Source organism: Rhinopithecus bieti, unplaced genomic scaffold (genome assembly GCF_001698545.2).
Source record: "Rhinopithecus bieti isolate Rb0 unplaced genomic scaffold, ASM169854v2 scaffold_15296, whole genome shotgun sequence".
NCBI classification, from domain to species: Eukaryota; Metazoa; Chordata; class Mammalia; order Primates; family Cercopithecidae; genus Rhinopithecus; species Rhinopithecus bieti.
Genome location: NW_016809075.1, coordinates 2,192,719 through 2,213,423, shown reverse-complemented (window position 1 = coordinate 2,213,423; position 20,705 = coordinate 2,192,719). Strand labels below are relative to the sequence as shown.

The 20,705-nt window shown below is 41.9% G+C and overlaps 1 protein-coding gene and 1 long non-coding RNA gene across 6 annotated transcripts in view; one reads left to right on the top strand and one right to left on the bottom strand.

Annotated features, from left to right (window-relative positions):
• The window catches only part of ACMSD (aminocarboxymuconate semialdehyde decarboxylase), a 67,609-nt gene that overhangs the window by 14,105 nt on the left and 32,799 nt on the right, over positions 1-20,705 (top strand). The window contains exons 1-7 of one of the 5 annotated variants that reach the window (XM_017888509.1): positions 1,842-2,645; positions 5,901-5,997; positions 8,638-8,687; positions 10,069-10,305; positions 14,516-14,609; positions 17,858-17,953; positions 19,371-19,543. In XM_017888509.1, coding sequence (XP_017743998.1) covers positions 2,622-2,645; positions 5,901-5,997; positions 8,638-8,687; positions 10,069-10,305; positions 14,516-14,609; positions 17,858-17,953; positions 19,371-19,543 — 771 coding nt within the window. In that variant the 5' untranslated portion in view covers positions 1,842-2,621. Of the gene's footprint in view, positions 1-1,841; positions 2,646-5,900; positions 5,998-8,637; positions 8,688-10,068; positions 10,306-14,515; positions 14,610-17,857; positions 17,954-19,370; positions 19,544-20,705 lie in introns of those variants that run through there. The other 4 variants (XM_017888508.1, XM_017888507.1, XM_017888511.1 and 1 more) reach the window with 4 other exon arrangements.
• LOC108539655 (uncharacterized) overlaps positions 14,383-20,705 on the bottom strand; it is a 55,532-nt gene continuing 49,209 nt past the window's right edge. Inside the window, exons 3-5 of the long non-coding RNA XR_001888448.1 lie at positions 19,469-19,629; positions 15,860-15,959; positions 14,383-14,676 (exon numbers count right to left, since the gene is read on the bottom strand). This is a non-coding gene — a long non-coding RNA (uncharacterized LOC108539655). The remainder of the gene's footprint in view (positions 14,677-15,859; positions 15,960-19,468; positions 19,630-20,705) is intronic.

The following is a 20,705-nucleotide window of genomic DNA, read 5'->3' as shown; positions in this document are numbered from 1 at the left end:
TTCTGGCTTTAAAAATATAAAAGATGTATTTAAAGTGTGTTATCTGGATAGTAATAGTTGCATGGAGGAATTCTTTAAAAAAAAAAACAAACTTGATTTTATTTTGAGAGTTTAGGAAAAAATGAGACTGGGCTCTGGTTGTGTAAATTAAAGCAGCTTGCCCCCATTACTTGGTTATTAGTTTAGTTTAAGATCTTGGTTAATGCTGAGGTCGAGGTTAAAAAACAGGACCCAAGAAATCCCTGTTTCCTCCTCCAGCAACAAGTGCTGACCCCGAGGCAAATCCACAGCCTTGCCTGAATATAAAGCAACAGAGATCAGGGATTGATTCCTTACAATGGCTGTCAGCTCTCAAAATTCCGGCTGAAAAAAAAAAAAAAAAAGCAATGAGAATTGGGGCTTATCATAGGGGCTCAGCTGCTCTGCAGTGATTTTACTCAGAAAGAGTTCTACCGACTTGCTACCGTTCATTTTTCTTACCATGGATCCAGCATGAAGGATGTGAAAAAGCGAAGTTTGGTAAGTCTGCTTTCCCTGCTATGTAATGAGAGGCACTCCCTGCCCCTAAAAGATCAAACTCTTTAGGAAATTACAGTAATTAACTTTAGCCTACTACGTAGACACCAATCACCAAATATCAGCCTTGTGAGATGGAAAATGGCTTCATAAACCGGGGCTCTATACCAACTAAGCATATGGCCTTGGAGAAGTCACTGCACCTCGTGGACTTATTGGTAAAATGCAAGGGCTGAACTAAATAATCTATTGCAGCTTTAAGATACTCTGCTTTGTTTGAAATCAAAACTTACTCAGGTATCTCCCACAGAAACCCAATTTCCTCCCTTGCAGTTGATAATATGTGGTAAAATCTGGCTGTTATTTACTGAGCGTGCTCTCTGGCCTGGTGCTAAGTTCTTTACATTCTATAATTGAATCTTCTTTATCAATGTTCTTAATTGCAAACAACAGAATTCACTCTAGCTAGTTTAATTAGAAAAGCAGCTCACAGAGTTCCTGTGAGGGCCAGAGATCAAGCTCTGAGGGCTGTGCTAACATGATCAATGTCCACATTCACCTGGTGAGCTGCTTCAGCAAGGATGCAAGTGTTGCCACTCCCAGTCATGGACAGCATGCTCAGCTAATGCTGCCAAGGCTGGAGACTAGAAGCTTTGCCTCTGCTGCTCCAGTCATGTTCAACATCTTAGACAACACCCCTGTCTACAGGTGGACTCTGCATAGTCCCTACTTCCTCACATTGCTCACTTCCAGGTCAAAGTTAAATGCACGGGTGGGTGCATATAATTGGCAAAGCCCAGAGCACATGCCAGTGCCCTGTTACAAGGAAGACTAGGAAAGCATATTTTGGATTCTACCTCAAGAAAGCAGAATGTATAATTGTGAACATTTCTTCACACATAGGATGTGTTCCACGGGCGTTGGATGGCCACAAGCATGACAAGTATAATGATCCACAAATTTTACAGATAGAAAAAGTGAAGCTTAAACTTAGAGGGCCCATAACTTCACTAGTCAGCGCTGCTAGTAAGTAATTTAATGAGATTTAAACCCAGAGCTGTCTGAATGCAAAGACTGTGCTCTTTGGCACTCTGCTATACTGGGTATTTTTATGGTGATTAAGCTTTCCCAGCAAGGAGCAAAAATAAATAAAAGCTCCAATTTGACAAATCAAAGTTTGTTTCTTAACTTTTTTTTTTCACCCTCACCGCTCTCCTCTCCCCTCTTCGCCAAATGAAAAGACATGTGTTCCTATGTCCTATTTGTGCAATCATTATCAGTCAGGACTCTTGCTTGCAGGCAACAGAAATCAACAACCATTAGTGTAAGAAGAAAAGATATTTGTTGAAATATTTTAAGCCCCTCAAGAATTACAAAGTATCTGTGGAATCAAGCTCAGAAAACTTGCAGAAACTCAGGGAATTCCCATGATTGAAGCCACAGCCAAGGCAACACCACAGGAACAGCCTGGCTAGGGGGCCGCTGCCCCAGCTGGATACTGCCCCCAACACCACTGCCAATAGCCACTGTACATGGCCACTACTGGAATCACTGGCAGAATAAATTCAACTCTTCCTGGTTTTTTGCATCACTTAATGCAAAACCAAGCATTGATTAGCCAAGCTTGGGGCAGGGAGAGCAAGTATTTGGCCTTCTGCAGAGGGAGGCTAGGCCCTGCCTCCACCAAGACTCCTGCAGGAGATTCCCCAACTTAGGAAGTGGTTCAGATGCTGGCATGGTAAACAGAGGATCGGAGCTGAAGCACATCAGTCTTGGTGTCATGATGTCAGAGACCCACCTCTGCTAGTGTGTGGACACCTGTCACAATTACACATGTCAACTTGCTCACTGACCTGTTCCCCAACCCTGAGAAATCAAATGTGGATCTGAGGTCTTCCTCATTTATGTGCAAAGTGAACAGGCTACAGCACTTAAAGGTGAAAAGTGTCCAGCCTTCTTCATGCAGGAGATGGGGAAGGTCTTGTCTATGGAGTAGAAGGATGAAGGCTTGGATGCAACTCATGATCAAGCCAAGAGGAGGAGGAGGAGGAGGGCAGTGGACTCCACCAAGCACAGCTCAAAGCCTTTGATCATCGCACACCCGCATGGACATTCTATGCGGCCCAAAGGTAACCTTGAGGCCCTGAAGCACCACCAAAGGTGGTGTGCCCTCAAAGCAGAGGAACACTGTCTAGACCCTAATTAGCTATACAACATTAATAACAATCATAATAACTAACACTTATGTGTCAGATACTCCACTAAGTGCTTTATATGGATTATCTTATTTCATGCTCACATGATCCCTTTAATGTAAGTCACATTAATTTTTTAAGGTAAGTCATTATCATCCCTATTTTAAAGATAAACAAATGGAAGCTCGAAGATATTGTTTAACTCGCTCAAGATCACACAGTAAGTGGCAGAACAAGAATTTGAATTCAGGTAATTTTATTTCCAGGGCCTGCCCTAGTTCTTTCCCTTTTCTTTAGGAATCACAAACTGGAGGCCCAACGTAGATGCCACTGCCATGTTCTGCACAACCATTTAGTTTGGCCCCCTGCTCTGAGTGTTAAAAACTTGTGTGTTCCGTAATGGCTGTACCAGTTACCAAATAAGAGTATACAAGGGTTCCCTTTTCTCCACATCCTTGTCAACGCTTATTATATTTTATCTTTTTGATAACAGCCACCCTAACAAGTATGAGATCTCATTTCTCAATGATTAGTGAAGTCAAGTATTTTTTCATATGCCTGTTGGCCATTTGTATGTCTATTTCAGGTCCTTTGCTCATTTCTTCACCCAGTTACTTGTTTTCTTGCCATTGAGTTCTTTAAGTTCCTTATGTAGTTTGGATAGTAACTCCTTATCAGATATATGCTACACAAATATTTTCTCCTGTTCCATAAACTGTCTCTCTACTCTGTTGATTGTTTCCCTTGCTGTGCAAAAGGTTTTTAGGTTCTCCAGCTTTGTTCTGTTTGCTCCAAATTGCCTTGACTATTTGAGATCTTTTGCAGCTTACATGAAATTTATGAGTTTTTTTTTTTCTATTTCTGTAAAAATGTTGGAATTTTGGGAGGCATTTTATTAAATCTATAGATTGTTTTGAGTAATATGGACATTTAAACAATATCAATTTTTCAATCCATGAACATGTTTTTCCATTTGTCTGTGTCTTCTTTAATTTTTTCATCAATGTATTATAGTTTTCAGATCTTTCACCTTTTTGGTTCGATTCATTCCTATTTTTAAATACTATTTTAAATGGGATTGCCTGAGGCTGGGAACAGTGGCTCAAGCCTATAATCCCAGCACTTTGGGAGACCAAGGCCAGCAGATCATAAGATCAGAAGTTCAAGACTAGCCTGGCCGACATGATGAAACCCATCTCTACTAAAAACACAAAAATTAGCCGGGCATGGTGGCGCATGTCTGTAATCCCAGCTACTTGGGAGGCCAAGGCAAGAGAATAGCTTGAACCCGGGAGGCGGAAGCTGCAGTGAGCCGAGATCATACCACTGCACTCCAGTCTGGGCAACAGAACAAGACTCTGTCTTGAGAAATAAATAAATAAATAATGGGATTGCCTGATATCTTTTGCAGACTGTTAGCATATAGAAATGCTATGGGCCTTTAAATATTAATTTTGTATTCTGCAACTTTACCCAATTTATTAGTTTAACAGTTTTTTGGTGGAATATTTAGGGTTTTCTATATATAAAACCATGTTGTCTGCAAACAGAAACAATTTAACTTCTTTCATTCTGATTTAGATGATTTTTATTTCTTTTTCTTACTTAATTGCTCTGGCTAGAACTTCCTTTGTGATGTTGAGTAGAAGTGGCAAAGGTGAGCCCCCTTGTCATGTTCCTGATCTTAGAGAAAAAGTTTTCAACTTTTCATCATTTTCACCATTGAGTATGATGTTAGCTGTGGGACTGCCATACATAGACTTTATTGTGTTGATAAACAATAAAGTTCACGTATGGCAATCCCACAGCTTTATTCCTTCTATACCTAATTTATTGAGGTTTTTTTAAGTCATAAAAGGACATAGAAATTTGTCATTTTTTTCTGTATCTATTGATATGATCATACGTTTTCCTGAAAAATAATTAAAAATAGAAATACTATATGATCCAGCAATTCTACTTCTGGTGATATATGCAGAGGAAATGAAACCAGTATGTTGAAGAAGTATCTGCATTCCCATGTTCAATGTAGCATCATTCAAAATAGCCGAGATATGGAATCAATCTAAGTGTCCATCAGTGGATGAATGGATAAGGAAAATGTGGCATATATACATAATGGAATACTATTGAACCTAAAAGGAAATTCTGTCATTTACAACAACATGAGTAACACTGAAGGACATTATATTAAGTGAAATAAGCCAGACATAGAAAGACAAATACTGCACTTATATGTGGAATCTAAAAAAGTCTAACTCACAGAAGCATCAAGCGAAATGGTGGTTACCACGGGCTGAAGGGGTGGGGAGAAATTGAGAAGGTCAGAGGATATGAAATTTCAGTTAGACAGGAGGAATAAGTTCATATCTATTGCACAATATGGTGACTATAGTTAATAATAATGTGTTGTATACTTGAAAATTGCTAAAAGAATAGATTTTAAGTGTCATAACCTAAAAAAAATGTAAGTATGTGAAGTAATGGGCATGTTAATTAGCTTGATTTAGCCATTCCACAATGCACACATATATCAAAAGATAATGTTGTACAGCATAAATACATGCCATTTTTGTCATTTAAAATGTATAAAAATTATTGCAGAGTACCCAGGCAAGCATGATGCCTGGTGGAAGAAGTAGCTCAGTACCAAATTTTGTGCATGCTACCAGACTGACTTCTTTGCCCACCTCCTCCCACAGGTGTTGACACTAGTGGGCCCTGCTCTGTTTGACAAATCATATACTCCCATTATCCATACATTGCTTCTCTATAAAATGAGAGGGCTGGACTAGGTGGTCTATCTCAAAGGTTCTTTTCAATTCTAAATGTTATAGAACTACCATTTTCCAGACGCCGGGCCATCCTCTTGTATCTAGTAGCCAGGGGTTCAGATCAGCAAGGTGATCAGCCATTCTCAGTCATGCAGCCCAAAGAAAGATAACCTCAACCTTGCTATCTCTGTGTCCAGCCATTGACACCCACAGAGCACACCCCTTCAACTCCAGGCCAAAGAAAAGCATGAGGAAAGAAAGCTGATTTTTGTTAAATTACTGATTTCTACTTCCACAAGGATTAAGTACAAATCTTTTCAAATATTAGGGAAGAAACAGGTTCTAAAGCGCATGAGGAAAGACTAGTCCAAGTGGGCTTAGGTCGCATTTTAGTAATGTGGGTTTTCTGCCCCAGGGAGAAGCAAAGTTGTTGAAAGATGGGAAGGTCTTCAGAGTGGTGCGAGAGAATTGCTGGGATCCAGAAGTTCGTATTAGAGAAATGGATCAAAAAGGTACGATGAGAAATGCTACCAATGTTAGCATCTGATGTAAAAGCAATGTCTGCCCTTAAAGTTTGCTGACAACTTTATGTGACGGTAACTTCTGACCCCCTTTTCTCTGCCAGGACAGGCTGTTCCAGCTTCACTGTGGGAGAGACAGGGCCTTCCACTACAATGTTTTTAGAGTGTGGATTATAAATATTTTATATGAGTTATACCCTTTTTTAAAATAGAATGTTATATCATGAAAAGATAAAATGGCATTTTATTATTTTAAAATTCGTTCAAATGTATAGCATTTACGTATTCTAAAATCAATTAAAATAGTAAAAATTGGAAATCACAAACTAAGAATGACAATTGCCTGCTTAGTAAGACTTAAGATCCAATTTCTTTCTGTAGTTTGTCTCAGTGCACCCATACACAGAACATTCCCACTGACACCTCAGAGTTGGAAATGGAAGCAGTTAAAAATAGTTTATTGTGTAATCTCAGAATACACTACAATAAAATCAATCCAGAAATTTGAAAGAAGAGAATTAGGAAGTGTTCGTTTCAAAGGTGAATTGCTAAAAAGCTCTAAGAACATCTTGCACTTTTTACCTTATATCTAAAAATTAAACAAGTCCTCACAATTTAAAAGAATTTCAGACAAGGCACATTGGCTCACACCTGTAATCCCAATACTTTGGGAGGCTGAGGCGGGTGAATCACCTGACGTCAGGAGTTCGAGACCAGCCTGGTCAACATGGCGAAACCCTATTTCTACTAAACATACAAGAATTAGCCAGGTATGCTGGCACGTGCCTGTAATCCCAGATGCTCAGGAGACTAAGGCATAAGAATTGCTTAAACCCGGGAGGTAGAGGTTGCAGTGAGCCGACATCACGCCACGGCACTCCAGCCTGGGCAACAAAGTGAGACTTTTCTCAAAACAAAACAAAATGAAATTTCCAAGTCTATCTAAAGTATGACATGATGGCCACATTATGCTTCACCTGTGACTGCCTGGCTGACTATGCCACCTGAGAACATGCTCTAAGAAAATGCCTGAGCCTTCCAGACACATGTGGGCTGTGTCCATGGTCTGTGATGGGGAACTGACCACCACTGACATTGTCAGAACTAAATGTTTACATTGGTGGAAGATTTCAACCAGAAAAGAAATAATTCAAACACACAAATAAAAGAGCAGTTTAGCACTGCCACCTTTCTAATCAAAGACAAATTATAAGGAGTTCAAATATACAAAGAGATGGCAGGAGACATTTTATTCCAAGGTCTGCAAAAAAGGAATCAAACTGTCAGCCTAAAATGAGTAGGTAGTCTCCAGCATGTTGGAATTTGTCGTAGATACTTTTGTCCAGGTTTTGCTTTATTATATTTTTTAACAATTAAAAATAGACTCAGGTGTGGTAGTTCATGCCTATAATCCCAGCATGTTAGAAGGCCACGTCAGGAAGATCACTTGAGCCCAAGAGTTCAAGATCAGTCTGGAAAACACAGTGAGACCCTGTCTCCACACACACACACACACACACACACACACACACACACACACACACACAAATTATCTAGGCGTGGTGGCATGTACCTGGGATCCCAGCTACTCAGGAGGCTGAGGTGGGAGGATCACCTGAGCCCAAGAGTTTGAGGCTGCAGTGAGCTGTGATTGCACCACTACACTCCAGCCTAGTGGTGGAGCAAGACCCTGTCTCTAAAAAAACTCTTTTTAATTAAAAATATATTTAAATGGCATTTAAATTGAACTTTGCAGAAAACCTGCAGCACCTCTGTGGAGTACTCCACAGAATATAGCGTATATCCCTCTAAAAGTATATTGGAGTGGGAGGAGAGCTGGAGAAAGAACATGCTTCCCTAACCTACAGCAAAGAGCAAGGTTTTGTAGTAAATGTGAAGCTGCAGCAAGGACCTGCCTTTTCAAGGAGAAAACTAGTGAGCATGAGACTTGAATGACTGGTGTCAGAAACCACTGCTTACGGCTGCACGGTAAACAAAGTGTGTGTGTCATCTTTGGTTTTTGTTGTGTGTTTCATTCCTTGGCTGTCCTTAAGAGAACAGTCATGACCAACCCTCAGTGAGTATTTACTTTGTGCCAGGCACTATTCTAAGAACCTAACATGTATTAACTCATTTAATCCCTACAACAACCCTAGGAAGTAGGCCCTCTTGAAGACAAAAGATTCTTGGCATCCTGGATACTGGAGTCAAACTCAGGGTCCCATTCTGGGTATTTCAGACCATGGGACTCCTTCTAGGATCACTTAGGAGCTGAATTAAAGGGACAGGGAAGGTGGCTGAGAGACATGCTCTGTTGTGCATAACCTAAGATGGAAAGCCTGAAAAAGTCTTGCTTAAATAAAATTTCACAGGAAGGAGGGGAGAAATAACTCTTCGGAAATGGGGTCAGTTAGTTTTCCTTCAATGATCTCATTTGTATCCAACCTTTACTTACCTCCCTGGAATCTGGGGCTAGGGGCTGAGGGGGGTCTAGGGATGGGACTGAGAGAGACGCAGGGAGGGAGAGCAGGAGTTTAGGGTGGAAGCTTGCTGCCACTTGGCCTTGGGAAAGGAAGGAGTGTCCAGGCTATTCTTCTCACCAGCTTTGCCCTTCTTTGTGTTCATGTCTAGGAGTAACAGTGCAAGTCCTTTCCACAGTTCCTGTCATGTTTAGCTACTGGGTGAGTGTGAAACCTCAAGCCATCTCCTTGGTGTTGAAGGTTCGTGTCGAGCTCCCAAAAAGTGAACAGATGCCTCGAGTCTGGACACCAGTACCACTGACCACCCCCAACAACTAACTGTCCTCCCCTTCAGAGATCAGCAGGGTCCCCTCTCAGGCCTGTCTTCTTAGCCGTGTCTTCACTCCAGTACAGTAGCCAGTAGTCACATGTTGCTATGTGACTTGCATTATAGTTCCACCGTACAGTGGTTCTAGGTCAGCCTTATTCTCCAACAGAACTTATCTGTCTGATGACTCATTCCTGCAGTGCCTTGCTAGGGAACTGACAAGCCAATATCTTCTGAGATGAGAATGATTTTGAGGTAGGAATAATAATCAGCTCTCCAAGGGAAAAACAGAATTCAGAAGGGGTATCCTGAGGTTGGATGCCCTTTCCCAAGTGAATAAATCTCAAGCACTAAAAGTTTCAGGCATGATTTCCAGCCTGTGGAAGAAAATTTTTGTACATAGCCGGGAGCGTGCTAAGTCCCTGCTCATCCAAACAGATATTCACTCTCATGATTTAAGGAGCAGTGGAAATACCACCTGTTCATACATACTTCCGTGATCTGTGTTCATAAACCCAGTATTAGTGAGTGACTCAGTCTTTGCCTGTTCCTGCGATTGCATTCACTACTTAAAAGTGCCCTGAGACCTCAATATGCCTGCATTTATCAGATTGGTTACCACTCTGATTAGACAACTGAGGCTGCAGGAGAGGATCAGATTCCTGGCAGTGGGCAGCGGGGTGACAGAGGAAAGAAAACAGTGAAGAAGGGAGCATTAGGGAAGCCAACAGCAAACTTCATCTGCCTCAGCATTTTGCCAAGGACAGCCCTGAATGTCACAGCCAACAGGAAGGACAGACAGGAGAACAGGCAGGGGCAGGACAAGTCAGTGAGCCAGCCTGGCCGCCCTCAACGAGGCATGATAAGGAGGTGCCTTGATGGTGGCCTGGGGTCCTTGGCCAGGCCCGACCTCCTGGGAGGTAGGGGGGCATTAAGATCTTTCTGCAGTTGGAGGTGGCCCATGCTCATTCCATCTCTAGTGTTGGGATACCAGGCCCAGTAACTGTGTCCTTCCCTTCTGATTCTGGCCTCAATTTTTCCAATGAATCAGCAATACACCTTCTGTTTTCTTTGCTTTACAAAGATTGGCTTCTGGGTCTTCTGTGGCCAGCACCTTTCCAATCTGTGCCTCTGTTTTCTGATGTGGTAAAGCTCATCAAAATTTGTCATTTGAAAATGACAAATATTATAGCCACGAGGAGGCACTGTTCAGAGTAAATGTCTAAAAGAAGTAGGTTTTCAACAATGCGGTTTTCCCTTTCCTGTCTCCACCAGGCCAAACCTGAGGACACTTTAAACCTGTGCCAGCTTTTAAACAACGACGTTGCCACCACTGTTGCAAGCTACCCCAGGAGGTTTGTGGGTCTGGGGACGTTGCCCATGCAGGCCCCTGAGCTGGCGGTCCAGGAGATGGAGCGCTGTGTGAAAGAGCTGGGCTTTCCTGGGGTCCAAATTGGCACCCACGTCAACGAGTGGGACCTGAATGCGCGGGAGCTCTTTCCTGTCTATGCGGTGAGTAGCGGGGCTGCTCAGCCAACACCAGCCGCCCAGTGCCTGGGCCGGGGGCACTGCTGGGTGCTGGAGGGGGGAGGAGGGGAAGCGTCACCCCACTGGGAGGGAAGAGTGGCATCTATGACTTGTTAGATGTAGGTAGAAGGTGTGGAAATAGCCCCCGCAAAGGAGTGGGCCATTCCAAAGAGGAACTGGTGGAATGGTTCCTAGGCCAGCGCTGAGTTAACACAGTGAAATCTCTTTTCCTTCCATCCCCCTTGCCCTCCTTTTAATCTTTCACTTGGAAGCCAAAATACCCTCTTTACAGCCACTGTGCAAAAGAATCCTGTTAATGACATACATACATATATATATATATTTCGGCCGGGTGCAGCAGCTCACACCTATAATCCCAGCATTTCGGGAGGCCCAGGCGGGCAGATCACTTGAGGCCAGGAGTTCGAGGCCAGCCTGACCAACATAGCAAAACCCCGTCTCTACTAAAAATACAAAAAAATTAGCCAGGTGTAGTGCCACGCCCCTGTAATCCCAGCTACTTGGGAGGCCGAGGCATGACAGCATCTTCAACCCAGAAGACAGAGGTTGCAGTGAGCCAAGATTGTGCCACTGCACTCTAGTCTGGGTAACAGAGCCAGACTCGGCCAGGCGCGATGGCTCATGTTTGTAATCCCAGCACTTTGGGAGGCCGAGGTGGGCAGATCATGAGGTCAGGAGTTTGAGACCAGCCTAGCCAACACAGTGAAACCCCGTCTCTACTAAAAATACAAAAATTAGCTGGGCGTGGTGGCGGGTACCTGTAATCCCAGTTACTTGGGAGGCTGAGGTAGGATAATCGCTTGAACTCCAGAGGTGGAGGTTGCAGTAAGCCAAGATCACGCCACTGCACTCCAGCCTGGGCGACACAGCTAGATACTGTCTCAAAAAAAAAAAAAAAAAGAGCAAGACTCCGTCTCAAAACAAAGAAAAAATCTGCTTTGGAAAAAAAATACTTAACATTTTTCAAAAATACAGAAAAGTATAAAGATGAAAATAAACATTACCCATAATCCAGCCTCCCAAAGATAAGTAGCCACTGTTATCATACATAGATACTTTTTTGATATACATATACCTGTATTTTCATGAAACTGAAATTCTGTTACACATGTGATTTTGTATGCTAATTAAACATTTCCAACATAAGTGAAAATTCTTCTAATGCATGATTTTTAAATAACTGCAGAATATTCCAATATATGGCTATGTTTTGATTTATTTAACCAACCTGTAATTAAGATATTTTTTGAGTCATATATTTTGAAAATGTACTTTAAAATACCTAATAAAAAATAATACCATGAAAATGTTAACATCTGATGAAACTAGGTGGTGGGTATATGGATGCTCATTGTGTTATTGTTTACACCTTCTATACTTAAAATATTTCATGGTAAAATGTATGTTCAAAAATTCAGTGCCATTCATTTCTGAAATATCCAACTTCAAGTATCCATAGTTCCACAGTCATCTCCATCAGTCTTCTTCTTCCTCCTCCACTTTCAATTCTTTCTATAACCAAATCTTCTCATCTCAGTACTAGGATTCACGATGCATAACTCTACTCAATTGCATTTTTAAATTTTTTATTTCCCTCCTAGAATTATAATAATATTGCTTTCTATTATTTTCATTATAAATGCAAAATCTTTAATAATGACTTAAAGAGATGTTTGTGGACTCACCAGGCACTGTGATTACTGATCATTTACTCATTTAGTATTTATTGAGGTCTAACTACAGGCAAAAAATTTTCCATGTTTGTATCTATGGCGACTGCCCACCAGTCAGGGGATTGCCTGTTAAATTGCCTCCTAATGACTTGAAAGATTTAATGTTCCTCAAAATACTGAACTCCCTGAAGCTCACTGGCTGCAGTGGCTTAGCTGATGTAGCGAATGTTTTCTAGAAACTTTAATGAGCTTTGAAAGAGGATTTATTTACTTATGCATCCAAGTTGTTTCAGCACAGAGTGAGCGAGACTTCAGCTGCAAGTCATGTTAGCATTCATTGGATTTGGGTTTATGAATTACTAAGGGGCTTAGGAAGCAACAGCAGCCGGTCGGGGTCCATATGGATATTTTCATTTGCGTGACTAGCTTGACCCATCAATCATTCTAACTGGGCTGTTTTCGGGACATCCAGTCTCTGAGGGGATTCAGGAGCACATGCTGTCCCCACGTGGCTCACGATGTCCTGGGGGTGGCAGCGTATTTGTTTGGTTAGCAAGGTTTGCCTGCCCCTCTGCTCTCTAGTTTGTGTCAATAATGTGTTGAAACGAATTTTCATGAGTGAGGTTGGCTTTGTCATTTCAAGGTGATCCTGGCACTCCAAAGGTCTAACTGTCCCCTTTACCTCCTAGACCTCCCTTTTTAGTGAGTAAACCCAATCATACATGCTCAGATCAGTTTTCAGGCGCAAAAACAACTTCGTTACTGGTATAAGGCAGACAGAATTGCAGTGCCAACTGCCCAGCTCCACCATCTATCAGCCACAAGGCCTGAGTAAGTTAGCCTCTTTCTGCCTTAGTTTTCTTCTCCATAAAATGAGGGTAGTAAAAGTGTGCATCTCATAAAAAATTAAACTAGTTAATAATTAAAAAATTCTTGTAACAGCTTAGGCACATAAGTTCTCAGTCAATGTTAATTATAATTGTGAGAGTATAACTTCTTTTTCTATTCTCTACAAACCCCATATATAGAAGGAGATCAACAATATGTTAATTTGAATTGAACAGAAATGAGGTTGGGAGGAGGGTGAGGATCAAAAATCTACCTATTGGGTACAATGGTTATTACCTGGGTGACAAAATAATCTGTATGCGAAGCCCCTGTGACATGCAATTTACCTATATAACAAACCTGCACATGTACTCTGAACATAAAAGTTTACAAAAAATAAAAGGAAAATTTTAAAAGAAAAGAACCACCAGAGGCACATAGAATAAAGCTGTATCCAAATGAGGAGTCAAATCCCACAGAGATACCATGACCATGCACCTTTGCCAAACTCAAACCATCCCAAGAAGTCAGTTTTTCTTTCCAACCTGCATCTATGATCAGAAACCAATTAGCTTCTCTCTCTTTAAAAGGCTTATATCTCTTCTGCTCCCCAGGACCTGTTGAATTAAGAGTCCTTTCTTCAACTTACCAGAATCCCCTGTTGTCCCAGAATTGGTTTTCTGTTTTAAAAATGCTTATGTACACAAGTCACATTGCATCAGCCTGGTTAGCACAAACATTTATGTATGAGGGTAGGAGAAGTCACTCCAGAACCTCAATATACGTAGTGAGGAATTATTCTAAGGGAAATCTCTTTTGAATCTTGATGAGTGCTAATATTCAATGCCTGTTGAGGGGACTTCTTTTAATTAAACTTTTTGTTGAATAAAGGTCAGTCCATCCAGATGGTACTTCCATTTCTCAGAAGGCCCTGGAGCATGCCCATGACATTCATCTCAGTGCCTGTCTGGCTAAGGCATTGACCTCTTCCCTGTCTGAGGTCATCTCACTCACAGCCGACTGTTCAGAGACTCAGCTGGGCTCCTGGGGCGGGAAGAATGCCTACAGACCCCAGGGATTCCACCCAGCGCTGGGCTCTGAGTAGTCAGGTGGCTTGGGTCAGGCCAGCCAGCCCCAGCCCAGCACTGAGCCTCTGGCTCCAGCACATCACTTCCTCACTTTCCACAAACTCTGGTTTCCAAGTGGGGAAAAGAGGGGGCACTCTCGCCCTGACTCCAAGAATACAATCTCAGCAATCCTTCCAAAAGAGCAGACCAAGTAGGAGCCAGAAGGAGCCAAACGTAGGGGAAATTTTCCCCTACATTTCAGGTGCGGGATTAGTCCTTGAGCATTTTGCTCTCAGCCAAAACATCTGAATAATGGATATTTCCAGACACTTGTTTTACCAGATGATATATTAAGTTCATCGACCTCAGTGGTAAATCTACCAACCCCCTTTGTTAATTCTAAGTGTCCCTTTTATTTTCCAAGCAGGAGAAGTTTGTCAATATCTCTTTTAAATAGATCATAAAACAACTTCAAAAGCATTTTAATTTATTTTTACAGACCAATATAGACTCAAAGAAAAGCAGTTTCCCCAAACAGTACCTGGTATCTGCTCACTCATCAAAGTAACCCTCTCTCTCTCTCTCTCTCTCATTGCTTCTTTGAAGGCAGCTGAAAGGCTGAAGTGTTCTCTGTTCGTGCATCCCTGGGACATGCAGATGGATGGACGAATGGCCAAATACTGGCTCCCCTGGCTCGTAGGTTTGTGTCTGTGTGGGGTCTGGAACAGAACACCAACTCTTGGGTTTTTCCAATAATCCATGGAAACCTATTAGGTCAAATAGGGAAAGTATGAATAATTAACAGGATTATGAGTAATAGCAGCTATCACTTACTGAGCTCTTACTTGGATTAGTGCTACATATATATACATTACCTCATTTAATTTTAAACATATCCAATACCATCATAAATAAATCATATATTTAATCTATGAGGTTGACATTATAATGATCATTTTACAGATGGAGAAACTGAGGCTTGGAGTGTTTAGGTAGGTTGTCCAAGTCACACAGTTAATGCATGAAAATGTAATTTACACAGATATATCTGACTCCAAAGCCAGTCTTGCTACACAGACTCCCAAAGAGGCTTCAAAAAATGTAACCATGCCTGTCTAGTAGATTTTTTGGAAGATGATAATAGCATCAGTTCATACAAACGAGAACCCTAGAATTAAAGGTAGAAGGTCAACTTCCACCACCCAAAGATCTGAAATCTTATATAAAAGATGGCCCAGGTTTGCAATTTTCCTGTTATCTGCTCTTCTGCCCTTTGCCTCCTACACTATCCATAGTTCCACGAAAGGGTAGAGGAGAAAACTCCATTTGCTCTATCCAGTCTCTCATTATCAGTTATGATAAGAAGAGATAGAGAACAGATGTAAAATTCTGGAGCTACAGGTGAAAAATAGAGCTCATCTACAAACCCAATGAAAACTTGGTCCCCAAATAAAAAGTGTTGGTTTTGTTTTCTTCTTTTTTTGAGACAAGTTCTCACTCTGTCGCCCAGACTGGAGTACAGTGATGCAATCTCAGCTCACTGCAACCTCCGCCCCCTGGATTCAAACAATTCTCCTGCCTCAGCCTCCCAAATAGCTGGGATTACAGGGGTGCAATGCCATGCCCAGTTACTCTTTGTATTTTCAGTAGAAACAGGGTTTCACCATCTTGGCCAGGCTGGTCTCAAATTCTTGGCCTCAAGTGATCCACCCACCTCTGCCTCCCAAAGTGCTGGGGTTACAGGTGTGAACCACTGCACTGGATTTTCTTTAAGGAGACCATTGTTCTTTCTCTCCTCAGCCCAACTAGTACAATTAGTAATTATTAAGTAATCAAAATAGCAATCACCATGAAGAATTAAATGGGGCAATATATTAGAAGTCAAAAAATGGGATTTTAGTTCCAACTTAGTCTCTATTTCACTGTATTGCTTGTAGTAAATCACTTTACCTCCATAGGCCGCAATCCCTCATCCGTAAAATGAGAATGCTGGTCTGGATTCCTCCAAAGGTCTCTTTCTGCTCTGATGTTTTATATATTCCTGTGATTGCTATTGGAAACCAAAGTATTTAGTAAGGAGGCTTCCTACTCATCCCCCACCAAATTCTTGGGCAATAATTAATAGGATGAGATAACCCAAGATGCCCAGTGCCATCAAGCTTCAAAGAAAAATGTCACCCTTACTCACAAAACCTTGATAAGTCCCACAAGCTTGCTTATTTATTTATTTATTTATTTAGAGACCAAGTCTCACTCTGTCACCCAGGCTGGAGTGCAGTGGTGTGATCTCAGCTCATTGCAACCTCTGCCTCCCGGGTTCAAGTGATTCTCCTGCCTCAGCCTCACAAGTAGCTGGGATTACAAGTGCACGCCACCATGCTCAGCTAATTTTTATATTTTTAGTAGAGACAGGGTTTCACCATGTTGGCCAGGCTGTTCTCAAACTCCTGACCTCAAGTGATCTGCCCACCTTGGCCTGGCAAAGTGCTGGGATTACAGGTGTGAGTCACCACACCCGGCCCATAAACTTATTTATATTGCAACAGGAGAGCATCTGCATATAGAGTCATTTCATCATCCATTTATGCAACACAAATACATTGATTCCTTCTAGCATGCCAGGCCCTGTCCCAGGCACTGGGGATACAGACATGAACAAAACCTCTGCTTTCATGGAGCTTATATTCTGGTTAGAGGAAAGAGATTATAAACAAGTATATATATCACAAGAAAACAAGCTAATTTTGGAATTTTATTCTGGATGCAAAGGTGGTCATTAGTGGATTGGAGGATTCCCAGCAGAGAAGCATCATGATCCAATTCACACTATGAATGTAACTCTGACTGCTGTATGGAGAATGGATTGTGGGGTTATCATTCAAGTAATTATGAGAAAGTAGAGTCACAGAACTAGAAGAAAGTGATGTCATCCATCTCTCTGCCTTCAGGAAGCTCTGCCCACAAATTGCTCCCAGATGGGTACAAATCTATCATGCTTCCAGAATTCCCAGGCAGCCAGGTGCCAGGGGTGTCTCTGCCTGTGAAGCAGTGACCAGCCCCAGGCAGAATGAGCATCCTGTGAAGCCTAGCTCCGCAGCCTACAGAGTCAGGCTTCCCCAGAAGGTATAGGGCACAGCTGTGGAGCAGTGGATTTCTGAGTTATGGTCTGAAAAGCAGTCAATGGCAATGTAGCTTGGACTGGCTCCTCGGGGTGAAGGCATTAGACATGGACCAGCTGCTTCTCCTAGAAGCACAAAGCACTTGAAATAATTCATTTTAATCCAGTTATTTTCAACCTCAGCTACAAGAGGCAGCAAAGATTTGGCAGCAATGATCATAATGATAGTTAATATTTAGTGAGCCCTTACTAAATGCCAGGTGCTGTCTGCCAATCCTCAAAACAACTCACTGGCAGGAACTCACCATTTTACAGATGAGGAAATTGAGAGAGAAGCAACTAATACTTTTGTTGAGCACCTCCATTGTGAAATTCTGTCCAGGAACTTGGCTGACATCATTATTTGCAATGCTCCACAACAGTCTTGCAAAATGGGCAACACAGATGTCATCTTACAGATGAAATGTGGGCTCAGAGCCATTAAATAACTTGCCAGAGGCCAGGAGGCAGAAAACTGGAGGAGCTAGGGTTCAGCTCGGACTTGGCACACTCCACCTGTCCCACTTCATCCCAAACTGAAGTTGGGGGAAGTAAGGCAAATGCCAAGTCCCTGGCTCCTCGACCTCTCTAGCCATTAGATGACTCTCCCTTCAAGTGGCAAGTAGGAAGTTTCACGTGGTTCTCCTTGCCAAAGTAATGCCCTATAATACAGCCAAACCCTGCCAGGGTACAGGGGCCTCAAGTTTCTTTGCACTGACAATTCCCCAGCCACTAACATCACTGAACTTCTTCTTGGTCATCCCTGAACCTTGCGACTATTTCCTCTCCAGGAATGCCAGCAGAGACCACCATAGCCATTTGCTCCATGATCATGGGTGGAGTGTTTGAGAAGTTTCCTAAACTGAAAGTGTGTTTCGCACATGGCGGTAAGACCCTATTTTTATTAGTCATCTCAGGCTGTCATAACAAAATGCCACAGATTGCATGACTGTAAGAAAACAGAAATTAATTTTCTCACAGTCCTGGAGGCTAGAAGTCCAAGATCAAGGTGCTGGCAGGGCTGGTTTCTAGTGAGGGCTCTCTTTCTAGTTTGCACATGGCCACCTTCCTCACATGGCCTTTGGTTTCTCCTCCTTTTCTTACAAGGACATCAGTACACCAGTCCTATTGGATTGAGGCCCCACTTTATGACCTCAGGTAACCTTAATTACCTCTTTAGAGGTCCTTTCTGCAAATACAGTCACATTTGGCATTAGGGCTTCAGCATATGAATTTTGAAGGAATAGGATTCAGTTCATAACATCCTTCCAGCCATCACTCTAGTCACATGATGGTTTAGGAACCACATTCTACTTTTGTAGGCAAGTTTAGTTTTGGCACTGTTTTTTTTTTTCTGTTTTTTATTTAAATCCCTCTAGTTAGATCATGAGCTCTCCAGTCTACAACAGTCCCTACTATTCTTCGTTGTTTACAAATAGGCCTACTTCATTTTTTTACATTGCCTGCCTGGTCCCTGTAGGTAATTGAATTTGTGACCCTTAAACACACATACACACACACACACACACAAAATCAAACTATACATGTTATTCTCTAACATGCCTTTCCTCCTCAACAGCATAGAGAAGACATCTTTCCATGTCAACAAATACAGAGCTTCAGCATTTTTTATGGCCTTGTATTTCACGGATATGTCACCATGACTTAGATAGTCCCCAACTGATAGGTTGTCTCAATATTTTGCTATTATAATCACACTATATTTGAAAACTTTGATTACATATCTTTACACACTTGCCTTCACTCTTTTTTTTTCATTTTTATTTTTATTTATTTTATTTTTTTTTTTTTGAGACAGAGTCTCACTCTGTCACATAGGCTGGAGTGCAGTGGTGCGATCTTGGCTACTGCAACCTCCGCCTCCCAGGTTTAAGCGATTCTCCTATCTCAGCTTCCTGAGTAGCTGGGACTACAGGCACGTGCCACCACACCTGACTAATTTTTTTGTGTTTTAGTAGAGGTGGGGTTTCACCATGTTAGCCAGGATGGTCTCGATCTCCAGACCTCGTGATCTGCCATCCTTAGCCTCCCAAAGTGCTGGGATTATAGGCGCGAGCCATTGTGCCCAGCCTGTCTTCTCTCTTTAGGATGATTTTCTCAAATCTGAATTTCTAGATGAGTTAACGTCATTTCTTCCATCATCTCCCAGCATTCAGAACACAATAGGTCCTTTGTAATTACTGTTAATCAGCTGGCCTACAGTAACTTCTTGCATATAACATCAAGACTAAAGGAATCCTTTACAATCAACACTAACCCCTCAGTAATGGGTTTTACTTATAGGTGGTGCCTTCCCCTTCACAGTGGGAAGAATCTCCCATGGATTCAGCATGCGCCCAGATCTGTGTGCCCAGGACAACCCAATGAACCCGAAGAAATACCTTGGTTCCTTTTACACAGATGCTTTGGTTCATGATCCTCTGTCCCTCAAGCTGTTAACAGATGTCATAGGAAAGGTAAGCCCAGTCTGCCACTTGGATGGCTTATGGGGAGCAGAATGCTGCATCAGCAACCCATCCTCTCTCCTTTTTTGGCCTCTCTCCTAAAAAGGGATGGAAGAAAGGTATTAGATGAAAGGAGAGAGACAGTGAGGTTTGGGATTAGGTTTGCTCACACAGGGGATTCTCTCCAGGGTCTCCCTCCACACAGAGTATATAATACTAAGAAACTATTATATATGCCAGAGAAATCCCAGATAATCTACATGGCTGGGTATTCCCTCAGATCAGCTCCTCCTCCTTAGTGACATTCCTATATACACCCAAAATGACACGTGGCAATGTAGTAAGCAGGAAAGGGTCACAAGTTTCAAAGTCAAATTGACCTGGGTTAAAATCCTGGCTCTACCTTTCACTAGCTGGGTAAATTGTGAATGCAACTGTCCTCATCCACTACATGGAGAAAACTGGAACACTGAAAGGGTGGAAAATGCATAGTTGGGAAACTGCATTGGACAGGGAGTCAGGGGAAGATGGTGAAGGGTCTTGTGTATCACGCCCTGAGATTTCTTCCTGGAATAATATGGCTTTTGATTCTCTCATTTAATTAAAACACCAGCATGGTGGTACTTTAAAGCCCACAAGAAAAATTCTTTCCTCTGATGTAGTCTCCTCGCCGATCTCTCTGTTGGTGGCACATCCACCCTTTAAGTACTCTTTAAAAATGTTAACTAAGCAAGTTCGAGAATTTCTAGGGAAAAGGCCATAGTGAAAAGTCTAAAATATTTTGTATTTCAATTCCATCTTATTACTTACAGATATCTATAGAAGATTTCCAAATTTTCCCAAGGGAAAATCTTTGGGGTTAAAAGTATATAGACATATTTAAAAATTTGCAATATGGTACTTGAGTTTAGACTCTAAGGTTTAAAAAAATCATGTCTAGCAAAAAGAGGCCCATCATTTGAAAGTTGCAAGTAGTGTTTTATCTCCAGAATGGACACTTTATCTCACATTAATGCTGACTGTTTCTCTGGCTTGAGAAAATCACCAGAATATAAATGTTAAGCATTTTAGCTTGGTAATCAATTACGTGGTTGAGCTGTGTCTCTGAGTTGTTTAGCTTTTGTGTCACCCCTGCAGAGATGGATGGTTAGCAATTGGTTGTGACTGTTGATTG